General features: G+C 43.4%; 2 protein-coding genes across 6 annotated transcripts in view; one reads left to right on the forward strand and one right to left on the reverse strand.

Moving 5' to 3' along the window:
* Positions 1–22,165, forward strand: Rccd1 (RCC1 domain containing 1). Of its 4 annotated transcripts, none has more exons than XM_076851319.1 (9): positions 6–303; positions 926–1,224; positions 1,407–1,797; positions 1,884–2,005; positions 3,573–3,671; positions 4,032–4,196; positions 4,888–4,917; positions 5,666–5,826; positions 22,153–22,165. In XM_076851319.1, exons 2-8 carry the CDS (start codon positions 1,059–1,061, stop codon positions 5,815–5,817), a joined length of 1,125 nt encoding a protein of 374 aa, XP_076707434.1. In that variant the 5' UTR covers positions 6–303; positions 926–1,058; the 3' UTR covers positions 5,818–5,826; positions 22,153–22,165. The 4 variants fall into 4 exon arrangements, with proteins under 4 accessions (XP_076707436.1, XP_076707434.1, XP_076707432.1 ...); XM_076851317.1 differs by lacking the exon at positions 22,153–22,165 and adding an exon at positions 7,053–8,461 and having other exon boundaries at positions 7–303; XM_076851318.1 differs by lacking the exon at positions 22,153–22,165 and adding an exon at positions 7,053–8,461 and having other exon boundaries at positions 7–303; positions 5,666–5,822.
* Positions 8,964–22,316, reverse strand: part of Prc1 (protein regulator of cytokinesis 1) — a 27,370-nt gene continuing 14,017 nt past the window's right edge. The window contains exons 7-14 of one of the 2 annotated variants that reach the window (XM_076851315.1): positions 22,035–22,182; positions 20,803–20,939; positions 17,181–17,276; positions 15,657–15,803; positions 15,337–15,447; positions 12,547–12,657; positions 11,752–11,928; positions 8,964–9,727 (exon numbers count right to left, since the gene is read on the reverse strand). In XM_076851315.1, coding sequence (XP_076707430.1) covers positions 9,656–9,727; positions 11,752–11,928; positions 12,547–12,657; positions 15,337–15,447; positions 15,657–15,803; positions 17,181–17,276; positions 20,803–20,939; positions 22,035–22,182 — 999 coding nt within the window. In that variant the 3' untranslated portion in view covers positions 8,964–9,655. The remainder of the gene's footprint in view (positions 9,728–11,751; positions 11,929–12,546; positions 12,658–15,336; positions 15,448–15,656; positions 15,804–17,180; positions 17,277–20,802; positions 20,940–22,034; positions 22,183–22,316) is intronic. The other variant, XM_076851316.1, reaches the window with a different exon arrangement.

Genomic DNA, 22,316 nt, shown 5'->3' on the forward strand with positions numbered 1-22,316 from the left:
CGCCCAGTATATCCGCTTCCCGTTAGCCTGGGAGTTCTGCGCATGTCCAGTAGTGAGCTACCGCCGTCAGCCTGAAGGAAGTAGTGAAGGAGCTAGAGCTCCTGTCAGACCTGGCTAAGGGCGAGGAAGGCCCTGTTACTCCGGCTTTAGCTAGACTCTTAGTGAGTGTTCCCTCAGTGGTTCTAATCCGAGCTCCTCCGCCCCGTGAATGTCCATACTTACCGAAGGTTTCAGGCCCACTTTACAGATTGGCTTGTATAAACTCAGCGTAGATCTGGCCGACGCCGCGGGACCCCCTAGGAGGTGAGCACTTACCTGTAGCCTCCCAAACAGTGACGTTACCGCGATAGTGGGGCCAAATAGTGATTGGCCCCAGGAAGGCTGCTGCAGCCAATGGCCTCGCTTGGCGCGAGGCTCTTCAAAGCTGCTCTCCTCCGCGGCGCTACCTGGAGAAAGGACTTTCCTGAGGGATGGAGGGTACTGGGCTAGGATCAAGGTCAGAGACACCCCCACCCCTGGGTTGGGAGCAGACACGGGGGATGGGGGACCCATGAGCTGATTTCTGAGATTTGAAAATCCTTGTAAAATTCCGATCAAGCCTAACTTACCGAGAAAGTGGCATTGCTGTTGGAACCCCCAGACTGAACCTAATAAGCCAACAACATACCGAAGCCTTTATTTGCATCCATTACAATTCTGAGAGGTAGATACAAACAGCACCCGTATCACCGCTTTTGTAAAGCTGAAGAAATGGATTTGGATTCAGGTTAAGAACATCGGTTGGCTGCGGAGGCGCATGTGGGTGAGGCCGGAGCTGCCTCTCTACTTCCTCGGTTTTGTTGAGAAGAACACTGTGCAGTCGGTGGAACTTGCGCTCAGCCCTCTTCCCTGTAATCAGGAGTATGACATTTCTTTCACTTTGTAGATAAGGAAGCTCCAGCTCTTGGTAGGCCAGTGTCGCACCCTTGCTCGTCTGCAAGAAGCACCTGTGTTCCAGCCCTATCCCTGGGACCTTGCGACCCCAGCCGGGTGGCGGCCGGCAGAGGGCGCTGCGGAGCATGGCCGGAGAGCGACCTGGGGCTTGGTTCGGCTTCGGTTTCTGTGGCTTCGGACAGGCGCTGGGCTCCGGGCGAGGGCGCCAGGTGCGCAATCCTGAGCCGCTGCGGGCGGGCGTCGACGTTTGTCGCGTTAGCGCGAGCTGGAGCTACACCGCCTTCGTGACCCGTGAGACCCTCACCTGATCCCTATTCCAGGCCCGCCCCAGGCAAACTACACCCTACCATATGACCACTCCAGGATAGCACTCCCATTTTGGTCCCGTTCCCTCCCTAGCCATCCATTTTGGCACCCTGCCCCTGCCTAGACCCTACTCTGGGTATATGTCCCACCCCGGTCTGCCCACGCAGGTGCAGGTCGCTTGGAGCTGTCTGGCTCCACTAATGGAGCGGCAGACGACTGCAGGGATGCTTGGGCCTCGGAGGGACTCCTCGTGGTGATTCGCACCGGGACGGAGTCTGGGACTGAACTGCAGGCGTGGACGCCCGGCTCGGCGCTGCGTGGGGCGCCCCTTTGGACCCAGAAGCTGGCGCCTGAGGCTGAGGTGGAAGACCAAGCACGAGATGAGTCTGGAGCTGGCTCGCTGCCCCTGCTGCCTGGCGCCTGCGCCTACGTGAGTCCGCAGCCACCCTTCAGCCGGACTCTGGTCCCGGAGCTGCGGGCACGCCGGCTAGAGCTGGGCGCGGAACACGTGTTGTTGCTGTGCGCTGCTGGCCAGGTGTTCTCCTGGGGCGGGGGCAGGTGAGGGCCAGCTGAATGCGATTAGGAGAAGCCGGAGGAGGGGCCCCTTAATGTGTCCAGAGCTGACTAGGGTTTCCCCTGCTTAGGCACGGACAGCTGGGCCACGGGACGCTGGAGGAAGAGCTGGAACCAAGGCTTTTGGAGGCGTTGCAGGGCTTACCCATGGCCGAGGTGGCGGCTGGTGGCTGGCATTCTGTGTGTGTGAGTGGTGAGTAACCCAGTACTTTTCTAGACTAGCTCATGATCTTTTTACACCTCCCTCCTCTTCCAGTTTTGGTGGGAAGCCTCTTCAGGCCTCTTTTTAAGCTCATCACACTTTAGTCAACACCCACTCATTTGTATGACTCCCCAGTGCTTCTAAATTCAGCCCCTCTGCCTCCACCATGGCCCTCTCACACCTGGGCCAATTCAGATGTTTCTCTACTTCTATTACTGTTCTCAGTACCCCTCCCATCCACCTGCCCGCAGCCAGGGTCAACTTTCTGAAACACCCATCCAGGAAAACATGAAAGGATGAGGGGCAGCCCAGTCAAGAACAGAGAAAAGACTAGAACTTGCCCAGGTGGCTGTGATGTTTGGCACACTGGACCCTGAGATGCCTAGAGGGAGGATGAAGTTGTGGGTGTGACTCTGTGGTGGTGACCTAGAGCCAGATAAGGAGATTCCGTTTTTTCTTTGTGGTGCTGGGGATTGAACCCAGGGCCTTGTACTTTGGAGGCATGCACTCTACCAGCTGAGCTATATCCCCAGCCCCAGGAGGTTCACTTTGGATGTGTTGAGTTCAAAACCATATGGGTGATCCAGAAACAGCTATTTCCTAGCCTCTTGGAGCCCACACAGAGCATGAGACAGGCAGTAGGTGATCTCTGTAGCTAGGGCTCTTAATCTGCTACTTACATCACTAGAGCTTTTTCAGTTACTTTCCCCATATTCTAATGTAATGGGCCTGGTTTGGCAGCCAGGCTGAAGAACCTTTGGGCTAGAGGGCATAGAACAGAGGACTGGAAACAGCCCGATGGTAGACCTCACACTTAAGGACCAGGATGAATTGGCATGCTACCTAGAGTACAGGTTGAAGCATGGAGGCATCAAACTATGCCTTCAAATCATCATTCTGACCCTGTGATCTTGGGCCTGGTACTTAATGTCTCTGTGCCTTAGTTGTCTCCTGAACAAAGTGGTAGTATTGTGTAAAATAGTGGTATTGTCATATAATTTCTTGTGGGTTACTGTGAGGATTCAAGGATTATATTTTTAAAAGTGCATAAAAACCATCACAGAATAATAACCTTTATAAGGTTATCATTGTTAGCACATTTTTAGCATTAGGGCCATTGCTTTAACATGATGGTATTAGAGCAGCAGTGGTACAGGAGAGGCGAGAGCTTCAAGAGGCAACAGGACTAGTGGCAGGTGGGGTTGAAAAGGGGCACAGGCTGCCTCATTGGGTTTGAAAGGGAAATAATACTGCAGAAATTCTGGGGTTACCATGGTGTGTTTGGGTGTGTGGGGGGGATTGATTTAGCAACATAAAGAAAAAATGAAAATAGAGAAAGTCCAGCAGGAATTTAATTTAAGGGAAAGGTAACCAGAAAGAATTAAGGATCAGGGAACCTAAGACAAGCCACTAGAGTCTGAGGTCACCTTTGTCTGGAGTGCCACTTGGGCAGAGCAGGCTTTAGTAGTGCCCAGAAGCTGATGGGAGGGTTAGGGAAGTTTGGTTTGGTGAACAGGGGTTCATGGTCTATTTAATGGGTCCCCTTGATCTCTTTCAGAAACAGGGGATATTTATATCTGGGGTTGGAATGAATCAGGGCAACTGGCCCTGCCTGCAAGGAACCTGGCAGAGGATAAGAAGATTTTTACAGAGGAAGGTGAGGGTCAACATGACTTTCGAGTCATCTTCTCACAATGTTGCTATCATTTCTTACTCCTGGATGTATACTGGCTGAAGAGCTACAGTGCTCAAAAGCCTGATATCCTTGTCACCCCAGACTACATGACAGGATTTTGAGTCCCTTACTGGGGAGCATTGGCAAGGCTAATGCCAGTCTCAGCACTGCGCAGCCTGCAAGCCTGTCAACTCTAACACTTCCTGTGAGTATGGTGGGAGCATCAGCTTTAAAGCCAGAGAATAATGTGCTCTGTAGATCTGTTGTAGCAATGAGATAATGTGTGAATAAGCTTAATACTCAGTGTTAATAATCATCAGTATAAACATTCCAAAACCACAGGTCTGAATGAAGATGGTTCTGAAGTGAATAGAATATCTGGGGCTGAGGATGGAGCCCCTGCTCCCTTCATAGCTGTACAGCCCTTCCCAGCTCTATTGGATCTTCCCCTGGGCTCAGATGTAGTCAAAGCCAGCTGTGGATCCCGGCACACTGCTGTAGTGACAAGTGAGTGGGGCTGGGCAGGCTTTTCCAGGATGGACTGAAAAGGCATTCTACCTGTGTTCTAGCTGGAGCTACAGAAAAGGGAGTGGTCTACACTGGGGGGCGGGTGGTGGTGAGGAGAGGTGCGGGGGACGGAACCTAGGCCCTTGCACATGCTAAGAGCACTCTACCACTGAAGGTGCATCCTCAGCAAAGAGTTTATCTTTTTTTTTTAGTTATACATAGACACGATATCGTTTTGTTTATTGTTTTACGTGGTGCTGAGGATCAAACCCAGTGCCTCATGCGTGCGAGACAAGTGCTCTGCCACCAAGTATAAGGCATCTTTACATACTTACTCATTTAATCAAGCTTCTATCCGCAAATAGCTTTAATAATAGCTCCCCAGCCTGTCAGGCCCAGAAGATTGTGCCTCCTCCACACTCAGGAACTGCCTCATCCAGTGTCCTGATCTCAGTAGCTGCGAGATGAAGGCCACTCAGTTCACATATGGGAAGATAAACTTTTTCCACTGGATCCTTTACCACATCAAATTTGATGAGACAGTTGTAAAGAGAGAATGTTGTTCCACACCACACATATCTTGTGAGGATTGTGACATGCTGGCTATGGGTTGTGCCAGGCCAGGCTAGACCAATGTCTTGCCAGAGAATAGAATAATACTGACAGCTATTTATTGTCCTTCTGGTTTTAGGAACAGGAGAGCTGTACACCTGGGGCTGGGGTAAGTATAAGGATTGTTTTCGTGACCCTTAAACCAAGGGTAGGAAAAGCCTGGAAATAAAGATGGGTGACAAAGCTACATCATCTTGAAGAAGCAGGGGTCTCAAACTGATTACTGGAGGTTCAGAACTGAAAAGCTGTGTGCTCCCTTCCTGGGGTCTAAACAGATCTAGGCACACTCCAGAGAATGTCTACAACCAACAGAAAAATAGGAGATGACATCAGGACTGACAGGCTGGGGAGTTATGACATTTTCCTTTCTGCTATGTTGCCAAGGCTGGCCTTGAATTTGAGATCCTTGCTTTAACATGATGGTATTAGAGCAGCAGTGGTACAGGAGAGGTGAGAGCTTCAAGAGGCAACAGGACTAGTGGCAGGTGGGGTTGTAATCCCTGTTAGCTGGGATTATAAGTGTGCATGCAAGGGAGTGTTTAACAGCATTTATAAAACATATTTGTGTGTTCTGGCACTAGGTAGAAAATGATAAAATGGAAATCTATGCTAAACATTTTGGTGTAGGTAGCAAGGAAGCTTGGAGGAACCTCTTGCCTGTAATGACTGGTTGCCACTGGACTTTTGGGACCCTGAGCCTGGCCCTAGAGGCTTTCTAGCTCCAGTCTCCTGGATTCACAGAGCAGGCACCAGCAGCGGGTGTAAACCTTATCCCCTCCTGGCTGCCGTCCATGGGCTGCATGGAAAAAAAGCAAGGTCTATTGGAGAGGATGGCAAAGAGGCTCATCTCACTTCAGGTAAATATGGACAGCTTGGCCACAAGGATAGCACCAGCGTGGATCAGCCCTGCCTTGTGGAATACTTTGTAGAGAAACAGCTCCAAGTGAAGACAGTCACCTGTGGGCCATGGAACACCTATGTGTATGCTGTGGAAAAAGAGAAGACCTGACGTGTGTATGTATGTATTTAAGTTATAAAATATAGAAAAGTGAACAAAATATATGTTAGAAAATTATAAAGTTAACAATTGTGAAACTCCCTTTTGGGAGGTGAGAAAAAAACTCCTTTTCAGGTTAGGGAAAACCATCACCAGCATCCAATGTCCCTGCATTTGTCCCTTTCCGTCACAGCACTCCCCTTCACCTTAGAGCAGGGGCCTTAACTTTGCTGCACTATAGAAACACTTGGAGAGCACTGGAAACTTTGATGACACAGGCCAGTGTCCCAGATGATGAATCAGAACCTCTGTATGTGAGGCCTAGACATAGATGGGTTTTGAAGTTTTCCCACTACATCCCTTTTTTTTTTTTGTCCCGAGGACTGAATTTAGGATCTTGCACACTCTAGGCAAATACTCTACCACTGAGGTACACTGCTACCCTTTTTTGAGACAGGGGTCTTGCTAAGTTTTCACCCCAAGCCTGGGCCTAGTCAAGTCATTTTCTATACAATGGTGATTGTGCTTCAATAAGTAGAATCATGGGGTAGAAAAAGAAATTAGGTCCCAGATGTTAATATTTGTTCTAGGCTGGCCTGGAACTTGTGATCCTCCTTTCTCAGCCTCCTGAGTCACAGGGGTTATAGATGTGCGCCACCACTCTCACCCAGATGATTTTAATGTACAGCCAAGACTAGGAACCACTATAGGTCATCTTTTTCACTCATTTCCCTGTAATTCATCAATATGTTGTATTTTCATTTTTGTTCAATTCAAAATGTGCTGATTTCCCTTGAGAATTTGCCTTAATTTCTAAGTATGTGTATTTCCTAAGAAATTTTTATTATAGTTTAATTCCATTATGGTCAGGAACATTTTATTTCAATCATTACAAGGTTATATAATTTTTTTTTTTTTTTTAGTTAGACACAATACCTTATTTCACTTATTTATTTTTATGTGGTGCTGAGGATCGAACCCAGGGTCTCATGTAAGGCGAGCACTCTACCGCTGAGCCACAAGCCCAGGCCTCAATCATTACAGTTTTTAAGACAAATTTGTTATGATTTATTTGACTATTTTGATGAACAGATTTTGGTTGGAGTTCTCCACACCTAGGTCTGGCTGATTGGTACTAGGGTAGTGTTTAGTTCGTCTAGTCTTGCTGATTTTTACCTAGCTAGTCTGTATTGCTGGGAGAGGGTTGTTAAGTCCTTGACTATGGATTTGTCCATTTTTCTTTTCAGTTCTACCAGTTTTAGCTTGGTCTGTCTTGAAGCTGCTTTTAAAATATAGACACATTTAGAAGTGGAACATCACTGAAAGTGGCAAAGTAAGAAAACTCTGGGTTCATCTCCCACAAAACCAACTAATAAATTGTATGGTCTTTTTCAAAGAATTGTGGTTGTGGATTTTGACTTATCCGGTAGGGTCTCAAGAACTGGATGGTTTTATTTATATTTTTTCTTTCTTTTAATATTTTTTTAGTTGTAGATGGACAAATACCTTTCTTTCTTTCTTTTTTTTATTTGGTGCTTAGGATTGAACCTGGGCCTTGCACATGCTAGGTGAGCGCTCTACCACAAGCTCAGCCCTCTTTTTTTAATTTGTTCTTTTTGGATTTACATGACAGTATATTTCAATATGTACATATTGTACATACACAAGAGTATAACTTATTCAGGATCTCATTCTGAAATTTTTAAAAGTACAAGTACTGGCTGCAGCAATCTGGGACAAGGGACAAATAGTTGGCATAAGCAATAAACATAACTTCTGGAGATGAAGAGGTCAGGAAAGGAGATACACAGAGGAAAGGTTTCTAAAAGCTCTCATATGCTAGGGATTGAGAAGGCTAGAACACAGGCCAGGACTAGATACATTACTCAGCGAAAAGCCTGTAAAAATAATAAATTCCTCTGGATAGCTGTAAGTTCTGTGCAAGCAAGAATTAAAGATTAAGGCAGAGTTATAAATAACTGGCTAAGTGTTGAAGAAGTGTTCCATTTTAACAGTCAAAAACTGGGGCATATCCCAAAGGTAAATATATATACCCTACAGCCTCAGCTTTTTTTTTTTGAGATAGGGCCTTGCCAAGTTGCTGAAGTTGGCTTCAAACTTTGTAGTGCTCTTACCTCAGCCTTCCAAGTAGCTGGAGCTACAGGTGTGTGCACCACAATGCCCCCAGCTTATAAAGCTCACTTTTATAAAAGCAATTCCTATTAATATAACAAGTGACAGGGGCTGGGGTTATAGCAGAGTGCTTGCCTCACACATATGAGGCACTGGGTTCTATCCTCAGTACCACATAAAAATACATAAAGATGTTGTGTCCATCTTTAAAAATATAACAAATGACAGTGAATTAGGAAGATTCCTATTACTTCAGTTGTTGGAGTTATGGAAAAAGATCTTTGAGAGAAATAAAGAATGGGAGTTTCTTAATTTAGAAATGCAAAAAAGAAACCAGGTACACTGGTTCATGAGTCTGTGAGGCAGGAGGATCTCAAGTTCCAGGCTAGCCTGGGCAACTCAGCAAGACCCTGTCAAAATTAAAAAAACAAAACGAAGGACTGAGGATGTCGCTGAGTGGAAAAGCATCCCTGGGTTCAACCCCCAGTATTCCCCTCCATTCCCAACCCCCCTGCCCCCCCAAAGGACACAAAATCACAAAAGTTCTAAATAAAAAAAATTTCCATATATCCTTTTGGTCTTTTCTGTTTTCCATAGGCCAAAAATTGATTGTGGGGAAAAATAAACTAAGGGAAACAAAACAAAACAAAAACGCCATGGTATCTTTTTGAAAGGTAACTACACAACATTTTAATTTATTTTTAAGAATATATTTATATTTTAAAAACAGGGCATGACTAACAGCATGGCTTACACCTATAGACCAAGTCCACACTGGTAAGCTTTTGAGAACCATTTAATGTGTCAACAGTAGTACTGGCGCAGGCAGACAGTAAGAATAAATAATAGTGCTCCGGGAAGTGCAGTAGTGATGTTGAGGGTAGGTAAAGAAGGAGCCTCATCTGTGGAAGCTATAGCAGGAAAACGTCCCCAGTGGTGACATGTGCAAAGCTGCTCATCTCCACAACAGAAATGACCCAACCTACCCAGACGGCCTCCCAACTGGGCTGGCAGCTGCAGGGATAGAAGAACTTGGGCAACAGTGGGGCACAGTGGACCCAGAGAGAATTCTGAAGAAACAGTCCAGAAAAGCATGTGTGTCACTCACACATACCCACAAACGGATTGCACTGTATATATAACACACTGTACAATTTAACAAAGGTGCTCCCAGCCTCTCTGTCATCTTTGGCACTGTTATCAGGCCACCTCAAATGCTGACACACAGACATCCTCATTGGGAGGAAGGCTGTCCTGATTGGTGGGGACAGGCCTTCTGGTGAGAGCAAAGCTATCATAGCTACATCATTAACTGAACACCCCTAGACAAAAAACAATGTTAATTGCTAATTACAAGTATACATGCCAAAATTACTTCATTTCTCATCCCCCAAGGTTGGGCCTAGTCAATCATTTTCTATACAACGGTGATCGTGCTTTGAAAAGTACAATCCTGGAGCAGAGAAAGAAATTAGGTCCCAGATGCCAATATTTGTACTTACAGCTATAAACTAAGTTTTAAAATATTTCTTGAGTCAAAAAATAAAACCCATAACAGACTTCAATCTGTCACTCTTGTTCATGTCTTTAAATTAGGCCCATGGTAACAGAACCTGTCCAGGGTTTTAAGCGCATATAAAGAAAAACTAGAGCCACCCCTGTATAATAAGTCCAATCTATGCACAGGAAGCCACAGTGGCTGGCTGGTCAGGGTTTCTCAGGCATGGATGTTGGTTGAATTGAGGATTCGAGAAGTAGCTTCAGATTTGGAAGCCTTTGAAAGTTCTCGCTGTTGAAAAAATAAATAACATCAGTGGCAGTACTGCTCCTATCGTACATGCCCTTCCTTTATAATCCTAGTTAAGTGTCAACAGAAAGTCCCCTGAGGAGTTTCTGAGACAGAGAGATCCCTAGTATGTTAGGAATAGGTGAGGAACTGAGCACCATTGGGTTAGTCATAGACTGAGCGCATGCACACACATGCCCCAGTCGCCTTTCCTCTGCCAGTCCAGTCAAAACTTCACCCAAGAAATCCCTTATACTTTACAGAACTACTCTTGGAGTTGCCAAACTAAGTAAGCAACAAGCTTTGTTTTCATGAGCCCTTAAACAATGGGCCAGACCATGTATCTACCAATCCCTGGGGCTGAGGGCCTTGTAACCTGCTGGTGATTTGATCTCATGCTGGAGCACATGGCATAAAAGCAGAAAGTAAAGCTTGAGTGACCCCTGAGAGAGACAGATATTAGTAGAGGTTAGTTTAGTCAGTGACTTTGGTGCTGCCTGGTGGAGTGTTATTAGCTTTAACAACCAAAACAAATGAACCCCCCAAGATTAGCCATAGAATGGCAGTGGATAAAATGGGCCCCAAGTGGATAAAAAAAACACGACCCTCTGTCCAGTACACAGCTGGCCAGAGTGGCACACTATTTCTATAGGTAGAACCACTACCAGGAATATAAACTGGAATAAACTGCCAGAATATGAAGCCGACTAAACGTTCCACACTAGCTATACAGCCCTGGGCAAATGTCCCATTCTCCATCCTTTTTAAGAGAGAAGGCAGGGGCTGGGGTTGTGGCTCAGCGGTAGAGCACTTGCCTAGCATGTGCAAGGCCCTGGGTTTGATCCTCAGCACCACATAAAAATGAATAAAAATAAAGGTATTATATCCAACTACAACTAAAAAATAAATATTTGGGGGGAAAAAAAGAGAGAGAGAAGGCAGCTTAGGCTTTAACTCTGTATTCCCCAAAGGGTAAGGGGCAGCCTCACTTCTGTTTCATGGCAAGACATGGAGGAGGAAGCTTGTTAAGGAAAGGCATTGTAGTAAAGTGTTAGTAAATGCAAAGCAGGATAGAAGGAGATATTCATTCTGGAAAAATTACTTTAATCCAGTGCTTCATAAATGCTTTAGCAGCTCAATGTGGTAGAAACAGGCAAATGTAGGGAAAAGACCAGTAGACAAAGTTTGAGATTCAGCCCTGTGTTAGTAAGACATATACTCCAGGAAATAATCAGCACACAGGCCAAGAACCTCATTATAAGCAGCACACAGCTGGGGCTTCCCTTCCCACATGATGGGGCCTCTATTCTTTCCAGCACATTCTAGGCCTTTGATATCACAACTGGGGAGAGTGAAGGTTTTCTTTTGTGAATAATGTTTTTAAAATTCTTCACCTGACTTTAGATGGGGCTGAGAATCCAATTCAAGTCTAAACAAGTTTTTCTATTAGTCAGCAGGCTGACAGTCAGCCTATTATAGGAAACATAAGCCAGATACTTATCTTTGAAATTTGTCATAGAATTCTTTTGTTAAAATAGTTCTGTAATAATACAGCTGAGATGATAGGTTAGTGCTGCCCTTTGCCCAATTGGGAATGAAGTAAGGAGATGATAGACAAGTTTGGAAAAAGGGAATTGGACATGCAGGGGTTGCCATACAGACCTGAAGCCCAAAAGTGGAGCTGTCAGAGTGGGACGGATCCTTCTAAGGACAAAGAAGACAATTACCAAGAACTCCACCAAGAGAGCACCAGGGCAATGATTAGAGAGGGTCACCTCCTGCAGCCAGGGAGTGGTATTATCTTAAGCAGAAGGATCCAAGTTAATGTCTAGTTGCTACTGCCAACTTCCTATACATTTCCTTTCAGCCACCCCCACCCTCACCTTCCTCATGTCAAGGCAGGAAAGGGATTCTCAGCCTCCAAGGTACCTGTGCTGACCAGATAGCCTGGGTGCCCTTGGAAAGACAATGACTGCCCCAACTGTGTGCTCCCCAGAGACTGGTAGATATTAGAAAAGGTGAATTACCGCAAACTCAGAATAGGTGCTGGCAACAGAATTAATGCTGAAGTTGCGCTGGAGAGGGGTCGAGTCAGGGTACCCACCACTCAGGATGCTGCCATTCAACTCCAAGTTCTCTTTGTTGGCTCCATGCCTACCGGCACGGGGTGTTTTCTTTCCAGAACAAGTGGAACTGACCACTGGCTACAGTAAGGAAAGAGATCCATATGTCACCTTAAGATGAATGTATAAGCACACACACAAACTCAAGAGCTAATATCACATTTATATGTCTATAATCTATACTTTTGATTTAAAAACTACTTTTGTTTGATGCTAGGCAAGAGCTCTACCACTACATTTTACCACTGAGATGTACTCCTAGGCCCTTGAATTCTTAATGATTTACAAAATACCTACCTTTGAGAATAGCCTGTAGGATAGCTAAATGGCTAAACATATGTTTTGGCAGAATCCCCCTCTCTCTTGAGTATCTGTGTCAGTGACCCAGTGTCATTGGGCTGGAACCCATGCTTAGCACCAGCTGAAGACTAGACCTGAGCTCACAGAGACCACAAGACCATCACCTGACCTTTAGTCTCGACACAGCCCAGGGTTTTCATAGTATCAGAGAGGCTTGGTGACGTTTTTCTCATTGTTAATTTTTTTTTTTTTTTTTTTACTATTATCTAGTGATAATCTGACTTATGTCTGTCAACTCTGAGCATCTCACACTGATAACCAAATTCAGGGAGATTAGAAATTAGGACATCTAGATTGAGGCATCTGGGTAACTAGGCGGTGCATACAGAGCTTGCTTACCTTGCTGCCAGAAGGAGGAAGTCGAGACACAGGGGAGCGGTAGACTGTCCCCCCAAAGACAGGCCTAATGCTGCTATTGGCTGTAGCATTGGACATGGTAGTAGTGTTCAGCTAGAGAAGAACAGATACATTACTGATATTCAGCCTTTCCAGCAACCCATTTCTACCTAACAGGAAAAAGAATAGGGGAAATAGTCCAGGAAAGATGAATCTACACAGTAAAGAACCTGCTGCATCTGATATATAGGACTCGAGGAAATGTGAAGTTTTCAAAGCCTGTTTATATCTAGCAGATGGAACTATAAAATAGTACAATCACTTATGGCATGAGACATTTATTATATGACCCAAACACTCTACCCAATAGAAATAAAAGCATATATCCATATGATACTTATTCATAAATATTTATAGCAGTTTTATCTGTACTAGTCAAAAACCAGAAAGAATACTCAGCAGGAGAAATGGACAAGCAGATAATGATTTGTTTATAGAATGCAATACTGCTCGACAATAAAAAGGAATGGCCTATTGATAACATGCAACACCAAGGATGAACCTCAAAGAAATCAGGCTAAATGAAAGAAGCCATACACAAAAATATGTACTTATGATTCTATTTATATTAAATGTTAGAAAATACAAAACTACTCTCTTGTGACAGTTAAATTCCTAGTTGCCAGGAGCTGAGGAAGCATAAAACTTACAAATATGCAACATTAAATCCCATACAACCATAATGTACCAGTTAAAAAAAAAAAAAAAGCAGTAATTGAATAAAAACACTCAATGTCTGAAAATTTGTTCAAGTATTGACAGAGAGTGGAGCCAATGATAACACTTAAGACACTAACGAGCTGCCATAACCGTATTGGAATCAGACAGTGATTAATACAACCGGACTTCTGAAATATTCAACAGCATTCTTAGCAGCAAGAGCTGTCTCACATGTCTTTTTTTTTTTTTTTTAAGAGAGAGAATTTTAATATTTATTTTTTAGTTTTCGGCGGACACATCTTTGTTTTGTATGTGGTGCTGAGGATCGAACCTGGGCTGCACGCATGCCAGGCGAGCGCACTACCGCTTGAGCCACATCCCCAGCCCTCACATGTCTTTATATTCTTAGCATTGCTGATCCAAAACAAATCATAGAATTCAGTCTTAGTGGTATAATTTATGTTTGTAAAAGTTTATCACATTTCCATAATAAAAAAGTATGTAGATCAAATAGGGAACTAATTTAATAAATGACAGTAGTTTTTAAGAGGATAGAATATACAAGAAATAAAGAGTGTATATATGAAGATAATTTGAAGCTATAAAAAGTCATAACCCAGGGGCTGGGGTTGTGGCTCAGCGGTTCGATCCTTTGCACCACATGAAAATAAATAAGTAAAATAGAGGTATTATGTCCAACTACAACTAAAAAACAAATGCTAAAAAAAAAAAAAAGTCATAACCTGGGGCTGGGGTTGTGGCTCAGTGGTAGAGCACTTGCCTACACGTTGGAGACCCTGGGTTTGATCCTCAGCACTACATAAAATAAACAAAAGTAATGTATACAACTAAACAAATACTTAAAAAAAAAAAAAAGTCATATCATAACCCAGGTGGGCACAGAAAATCCCAATGACTTGGGAGGCTGTGCAGAAAGATTGCAAGTTTGAAGCCAATCTTGGTAACTCAGTGAGATCCAGTCTCAAAAAGGGGTGGTAGGGAGTGGACTGGGGATATAGCTCAATGGTAGAGTGTTTCTGGGTAGGTTCTATTCCCAGTAGTGGGTGGGGGTGGAATAACAGGGAAAAAGGTTAAGAAAAATATCAAAATTAAATAATGTGACCTCCATTATGTAAAAATACACTATTTAAGACTAGGCTGGACATGGTGCCAATGCAGACCTGAAGCCCAAAAGTGGTAGGAGGATAGCAAGTTTGAGGCCAGCCTTGGGAAAACTGGGTAAATATCAATATTTAAAGAATAGAAAGTAGCTTAAGTCTGTAATCCCACCCACTCAGGAGGCTGAGGTGGTAAGATCTCAAGTTTGAGGCCAGTCTGGGCAACTTAGCAAGACCCTATCTCCATACAAAACAAGGCTGAGGATGTAGCCCAGGGTTGAACAGTTGCCTACCATGCTCAAATCCCTGGGTTCAGCCTCCAGCATTGGGGGGAAGAGCAAAAAGAACGCCAGATATTTACAGTGGCTCTATTGTAGTTATATTATAATGATTTAAAAAATAATGCACCACCTTGGGGCTGGGGATATAGCTCAGTTGATAGTGCTTGCCTCACATGCACAAGGCCCTGGGTTCGATTCCCAGCATCCCCCCCATCAAAAAGAGGAAAAAAAAAAAAAAAAAACAACCAAACAAAAAAACCATCTTATTAAAAAGAAAGTAAAATATGATTACTCCCTGACTTCCTGTTCTAGAGATTAAGGGATATTAAAAATTCCATTTATTAAGCATGAAAATTGTCTTTCACCCAGTACTGTGGGCATCTGGTAGAATTACAGGATGATGAACTTCTCATCAGAGAATGTTAGCAATTATTGGTCCCTAGGAGTTTAATGCCAGGACTCAATAAATGGCACATGTCAAAGCTGGTCACTCCTTTACTGTTGTGATAAACCAATACTAAAGATTAAACTACAGTCACCCATTTACTCTCAAATTCACTCAACCTGGAGAAGAAAACTGCTTTTCCAACTCAGCAGTACAGAGGGTGAGAGAGGACAAAGAACCCTATCTCCCCACTCCTTCACCAGCAGAGCTCCACAAAGGCCACATTTACCTTCCGCACTTTGCCTGGTGTGTTGGGAGCCAGTACTCGCCGCTTGCTGGGTGTCCGGGGAGCACTGCCATAGAGCATCTCTGCCTCTGTTTGCTTCTTGTTCTTTAGTTGCTGTGTGAAAGTCAGAAGCAACAGTGATGAATCCCAGTAAGAAGTGGTTTTAGGATGGGAACAGAAGCAGGGCTAGAAGTCTAGAGCCAGGTCTGCAGCCTGAGTTAAAAGGAGCTGTTACAGACTACCTAATTCTTCTAAGAGCTCTGATAGACATGCTACGATGAATAAACTATCTTCCTCTTTTCCCAATTTGTGTGTACACTTACTCTTTCCTGCTTGGCTCTCTCTTTCTCCAATCGATGCATCTCCCATTGTTCTGCCACATACTCCATGAATTTCTGCCCATTCACCTCAAATGTTTTTGACTGCTCCTGTTCCCACATTTCAATCCGTGTCTTCAACTCTTCTTCCAGCTGAGACCAGAAACAAGGACATGTTAGTTACTTTCAATCTTTGGGGTTGAAGTCCAAATGAAACAATTATCTTAAAGATTGACTACTTAAGCTGGGTGCAATGGCACATGATTGTAATCCCAGCTACTCAGAAGAATGAGGCAGGAGGATTTCAAGTTCAAGACTAGGCAACTTAGCAGAATCCTGTCTCAAAGTGAAAAAGGTTTGGGTGTAGCTCAGTGGTTCAAACCCCAGTGCTACCACCACTGGGCAAAAAAAAAAAAAGGAAAAAAACAAAACAACAACAACAAAAAAAACAATGATTTTTTTCCCTTTCCACAGCATTAGCATTCTAACTTCAGGGAGCTAGACCCATGGGGCTTCGGGTCAGAGTGACCAGAGATGGTTCATTTACAACACACAGAAAGGTAGAAGAAGGCAAGAACCCATAGTCTGAATACTGATGTTTTGATGCCTGAAGCTGGAAACAGCATCAGTAAAATCAGTAACATTAACCAGACATTGATTAATGTAAGCATAAGTATAAGCATGACTATGGAACCAGATTATCTGGGTTTCAGTCTGGACTCTACCTCTTACTAGCTGTGAAAAGATGGGCAAGTTACCCCTTATTATCTGTAAAAACAATATCAACCTAAAGGGATATTGTCATATATATGAATAAATGAAAACATCTTGAAATAGTAACAACTCAAAAAAAATGTGAAACATTACTATTATTAACATAGAAAATAAAGCCCACAGTACTTTCTCAAAAGCTTGCCTATATTATGGGTTAAAAATGTTGCCCAAAATTCATTTTGAAGTCCTAACCCCCAACACCTCAGAATGTAAGTGTATCTGGATGGTCTTTTAAAAAAAGTAGTCAGGGCTGGGCGTGTAGCTCAGTTGGTAGAGTGCTTGCATCATAAACACAAGGCTCTGGGTTCAATCCCTACAACCACCAAAAAAAAAAAAAAAAAGGTAGTTGAGTTAAAATGAGGTCATTAGGGTGGGCCCTAATTCAATCACTGATGATAATTAGGACACAAAGACACACAGAGGAAAGGTTATGTGAAGATCCAATCTGAATCTGCCATCTATAAGACAAGCAGAGGCCTCAGAAGAAATCCAGCCCTGCCAATGACATCTTGAATCTCAAGACTACTGGCTTCAAGAATTGTGAGAAAGTAAATTTCTGTAGTATAAGCCACCTAATTTGTAGTCTTTAATTTGGCAGTTCCAGCAGACTACACCTTGGTGTTCAGTGGCCCTTTGCTTACACTGAAGGCCCAATGCATAAACTTTGGAAGAGAAGACATTTCTGGGGCAAATTAATACAAAACAATTAAAGTATCTCAAGAGCCAAGTGCCAAAAACTCTTAGCAACAATATTACCTTAGGGAGTGTTTTCTGGAGCTTGGCTCGCTGCTTTTCTTCTTTTAGAAGGTTTCCTCCTCGGTTTACAAATCGACTTGGATCTGAAGCTTTTCTCTGTGAAAAATACATTTTATTTAATGATAGTGTAACCTAGGATAGTCAGACCAATTACTCCTCCTAAGCCTTCATAACATAATGTATATTATTAAATTGACCTGTAGAGTTTCACATTCTTGTCCACATTTAGCCATTAGAAATGGTGGCATTTTAAGCCATGGGCACTCCTGGGCATATACAAGATCATCCACTGGGGGGTAGGAAAACTACAAGCTTCCTTCAATCTAAAAAATAACAGATAAATATAACAATGACTATAGGAAGCCATCCGGAAATGATGAGGACCTTTTTTTAGCATCACAACGGATGAGGGGGTAGATCTGGCACTGGGAGCTTCCCATGGCAGATGCACGGGGATAGATCACCTGAAGCGAGTGAACTCCCCTTCTCTACCAGAAAGGTCCCTCGCAGCACCTATGGGCATAACCCACTAGGAACTGATCAGCCTTCTTGCTCCCACCTCTATCCTGTTTGGTGAAGAAGTTTCTATCGAAAGCCTTTGATGTTTTCCAATATAAATAAAGCAAATGTGGGCTCCTTTCTTTGTTAGAAGCTGGACCCATCTAGTTAGCTTTGTCTGTGTCTACCCCCTCATTGAAACTACTTTCTGTGTTCTGTGGTCATTTCGCTATTCTAGCTTTTTTTTTTTAGCCAGTCCATCCCACCCAAGGGAAACCCATTTGCTAGCGCATGCAAGATGTGGGCAAGAGGGCTGGGGATGTGGCTCAAGTGGTAGCGTGCTCGCCTGGCATGCATGCGGCCCGGGTTCGATCCTCAGCACCACATACAAAGATGTTGTGTCCGCCGATAACTAAAAAATAAAATACTAAAAATTCTCTCTCTCTCCCCTCTCTCACTCTCTCTTTATAAAAAAAAAAAAAAAAAAAAAAAGATGTGGGCAAGAAATGCCACTAGTTCCCTTCCTTGGTTTGGATGTCAGATGATGTTTATTTTAATATACAAGGTGAGGAGGGATGGGCAGGCCTAAACTTAGGGCTTATTGTGATGCCTCTGCTTGCGCTTGTATTTCTAGCATACTGGCACAGAATGTAGCTTAAATGCACCTGGCCAGGAAATTTGCAGATAATCTGGGTTTCACTAAATTAACCTTCACAAGATAAACAAAAATTTGGAGGGCTGGGGTGTATGTAGTTCAATGGCAGTGCGTGAGGTCCTGGGTTCAATCCTTGGGCCTCAGTAAATAAGTGTGAAATGAGAAGCTCTGGGTTCACATTCCAACACTGCTCTCCCCCCAAAAAAGCTTTTCTTGCCTGTAATCCCAGCAGCTCAGGAGGCTGAGACAGGAGGATCCCAAGTCCAAAGCCAACCTCCGAAATGGCAAGGCACTAAGCAATTCAATGAGATCCTGTCTCTAATAAAATACAAAGTTGGACTGGGGATTTCCTCAGTGGTTGACTGCCCCCGAGTTTAAAAAAAAAAAAAAAAAGTTTCTCATTTTTCTTAAATATCTGGCTTTTGTTATTTTATAATGTATACACAGTAATTTTGAGTATATAACTAGTCATTATAAATTGGGGGAACTACTGCTGGGCAGTGGTGCAAGCCTGTAATCCCAGCAGCTCGGGAGGCTTAGGCAGGAGGATCACTAGTTCAAAGCCAGCCTCAGCAAAACTGAGGCACTAAGCAACTCAGTGAGATTCTGTCTCTAAATAAAAGTAGGGCTGAGGATGTGGCTCACTGGTTCAATCCTGAGTTCAATCCCCGGTACCAAAAAATAAATTAAAATTTTTAGGGGCTGGGGTTGTGGCTCAGCAGTAGAGTGCTGGCCTAGCATGTGTGAGGCCTTGGGTTAGATCCTCAGCACCACATAAAAATAAATAAATAAAATAAAGGTATTGTGTCCAACTACAACTAAGAAATAAATATTTAAAAAAATAAATAAAATTTTAAATCAGGGGAATTACTTAAAGAATGGTGCAGGTAACTACAAGCATTCTTGATAATATGTAGACCAAACTATTTCTCTTCAAGAGTGCTTGACAGGTCATAACCTATTAACAACAATAGCATGGCATAAGTAACTCCTTTATTTTTCTCATGTGTGGTGAGTTACATAAGGCTGCTGCTTTAGCTATGTTCATATTCACTCCTCCTCCTCCTGGTTTTCACCCAGAAGCAAGAAGCATCTAAGGGCTAGTTGATCGTAAACGGCTGTAAGGTCTTGCCAGGTTCTCTCCATCTGAGTCCTAGCTTCCTGCCTATAAACTTGAAACTTGAAAGAGTTCAGCTTAAAAGTCTACAGACCCTTATGAATGCTAATAGAGTCAGCAAGAACCTAATAACAATTTTCTCCTTAAATTTTGTGCCATTGGTGCTTCATTTCTCTCACCCCAATCCCAGCCCTGAATTCTAAAATGCTGTTTGTGCTATCTATGAGAAGGAATTCAGAGAATACAAGTTCATCCTGATATCTAGTTTTCTAGGAAAACAGCAAAAGTAGCAACAGTAGAGAAGTTAGTTGACTTCCTTAGTAACAGAACCAGAATTTGCCTGGGACAGCGTTACACATACTTATCAGCCACTGGTATGGCACATAAACACAAGTGCTGTGAAGAGAGACTGGGAGGAGCCCTTAATTCAGGGTCAAGAGGGCAATGCCACCTTTGTTCTTTCTCTACCATGCTGCCCGAAATGTGGCCCTTCAGGTGGGAGCTCTAGCAACCAGCTTGGCCCTGAGGACGAGGTCCCCACTTAGTGGTGGGGAGCCCAGAGCTGGAGAAGCATGCCCTATCCACATCTGGGCTTCCTTCAAGCAAGAAACTTCTATCTTCTTTAAGCCACTAATTTATAGGATATTAGAAACCTGGTAACTGGGCTTGCTTGCTATTTCCCCCCCCAAAGCTGGGGATTGAAGCCAGGGTCATATCTATGCTAGGCAAGCATTCGCTCACTGAGCCATATCTCCAATGCAGGGCATGTTTTCTCAACCCTTCATTTCACTCTTAAGAGAGCAGACAAGTGGGGCTGGGAATGTGGCTCAAGCGGTAGCACGCTCACCTAGCATGCGTGCGGCCTGGGTTCAATCCTCAGCACCACATACAAAGAAAGATGTTGTGTCCACTGAAAACTAAAAAATAAATAAATAAATAAATAAATATTAAAATTAAAAAAAGAAGAAGAAAGCAGACAAGTAGCCAGGCACCATGGCACATGCCTGTAATCCCAGAAGTTTGGGAGGCAGAGGCAGCAGGATTGAAAGTTCAAAGCCAACCTCAGCAACAGTGAGGTGCTAAGCAATGCAGCAAGACCCTGTTTCTAAATAAAATACAAAAATGGCTAGAGATGTGGCTCAGTGGTCGAATGCCCACTCCTGAGTTCAATCCCTAGTACCAAATTAAAGCAAGGGCTGGGATGGTGGCTCAGCAGTAGAGCGCTCGCCTAGCACGGGCGGGACCCGAATTCAATCCTCAGCACCACATAAAAAAATAAAGGCATTATGTTGTGTCCATCTACACCTAAAAATAAATATTAAAAAAAAAAAAAGCAGACAAATAGGGCATACCTCAAACTCTAAGAAAAGCTTCCAGCTCTCTTCCCATTTCTGGACACCTTCAAAGAGTTCTTTATGAACTTCATAGTAGTTTCTTAACCGCACAATCTCAGCATCATGTAGTTGGAGCAGATTTTCTGTGTAGTCCTCTGCAACATAAAGACCCAGTAGTTAAAAATTAAAATTACTCAGGACTGGGGTTGTAGCTCAGTGGTGAAGTCCTTGCCTAAAACACTGGGTTTGATCCTTAGCACCACATAAAAATAAATAAAGGTTTTATATTCATCTTCAACTAAAAATTTTTTTTTTAAAAATTAGTCTAATAGCCCAATTTACTATCCACAACTTCCCTAACATGGAAATAGGTATTTTTTTTTTTTTTTTAAATAATATAGGAGTAAGTGGCTAATAAAAAATAAAAGCCAGGACTGGGGGTGTAGTGCTAGGCATTTACCTAGCATTCAATGAGGCCCTGGGTTTCATTCCATGCACAACGGAAGAGAAAAAAATAAAAAGCTGGGCCTGGTGGTGCATGCCTATAATCCCAGCAACCCAGGAGCCTGAGGTAGAAGAATATTAAGTTTGAGGTCAGCTTAGGCAACTTAGTGAGACCTTGGTGTCAAAACAAATTTTAAAAGGAATGGGATGTAGGCTCAGTGTTAAAGCCCCCATGGGTTCAATCCCCAGTACTGAAAAAAATAAACCATCAATAAAATAATATGTTTGTCATAATTAGCCTGAGGGGACTAAGTAACTAGGGTATGGACAAAGAGTAGTCTCCAAGTATTCTCCAGAATACCCTTGGAGACTACTCTTTGTCCATAGCCTAGTTACTTAGTTGCAAAGTTATCTTTTGCTTTGTCTTAGTTTCTTTTGTATTCTTCTCTCTGCCTTACCCAGACAATAGAGGATCAGGTCACAAAAACTGTCTAAAAACTTGTTGAATTTAGTTAGAATAGCTTCATTTTATGTTCAGTTCAGCCTGGAATTCCACTGGGCTCTAGGAGTCAGACTCCTCTAGGCTCAAACAGGCTAATGCATTTACCTGCTATATGCCTCTGAGTTAAGCTGATCAACATTTATGTCCCTTACTGTCCTCATCTCACGACATGAAGATTATGTGAGATAATATTGTTAAGAATTGGCTGTATCTATTCAGATAAGGAAATAGAGGCTTCCTGGTGAGTGTCTGGGTTTATAAAAGAACAGTGAGTAGACCACATGAAATTCACTGCTGTACTAACCAGCATAGTAAGGGGCAAAAGCTCGTCTCTGCTCCTGGCTATAAAAACACTGGTCCCAATACTGAGCCAGCTCTACTCGAATTGCCTCAATCACTTTCTTCATGTTTTGCATTTTCAGTTCTTCGAGCCGATCCACTTCTAATTGCAGCTGAAAGAAAAAGACGTATTAAAGGTATTCACCATACTTTCATATTCACTTAGATTAAAAGTTCCCCCTTTTTAGTTGTTTTTGTTTCCTTTAGGGAACTGAGGATTGAACCCAGATACGCTTTACCACTGTTA

Source organism: Callospermophilus lateralis, chromosome 3 (genome assembly GCF_048772815.1).
Source record: "Callospermophilus lateralis isolate mCalLat2 chromosome 3, mCalLat2.hap1, whole genome shotgun sequence".
NCBI lineage: Eukaryota > Metazoa > Chordata > Mammalia > Rodentia > Sciuridae > Callospermophilus > Callospermophilus lateralis.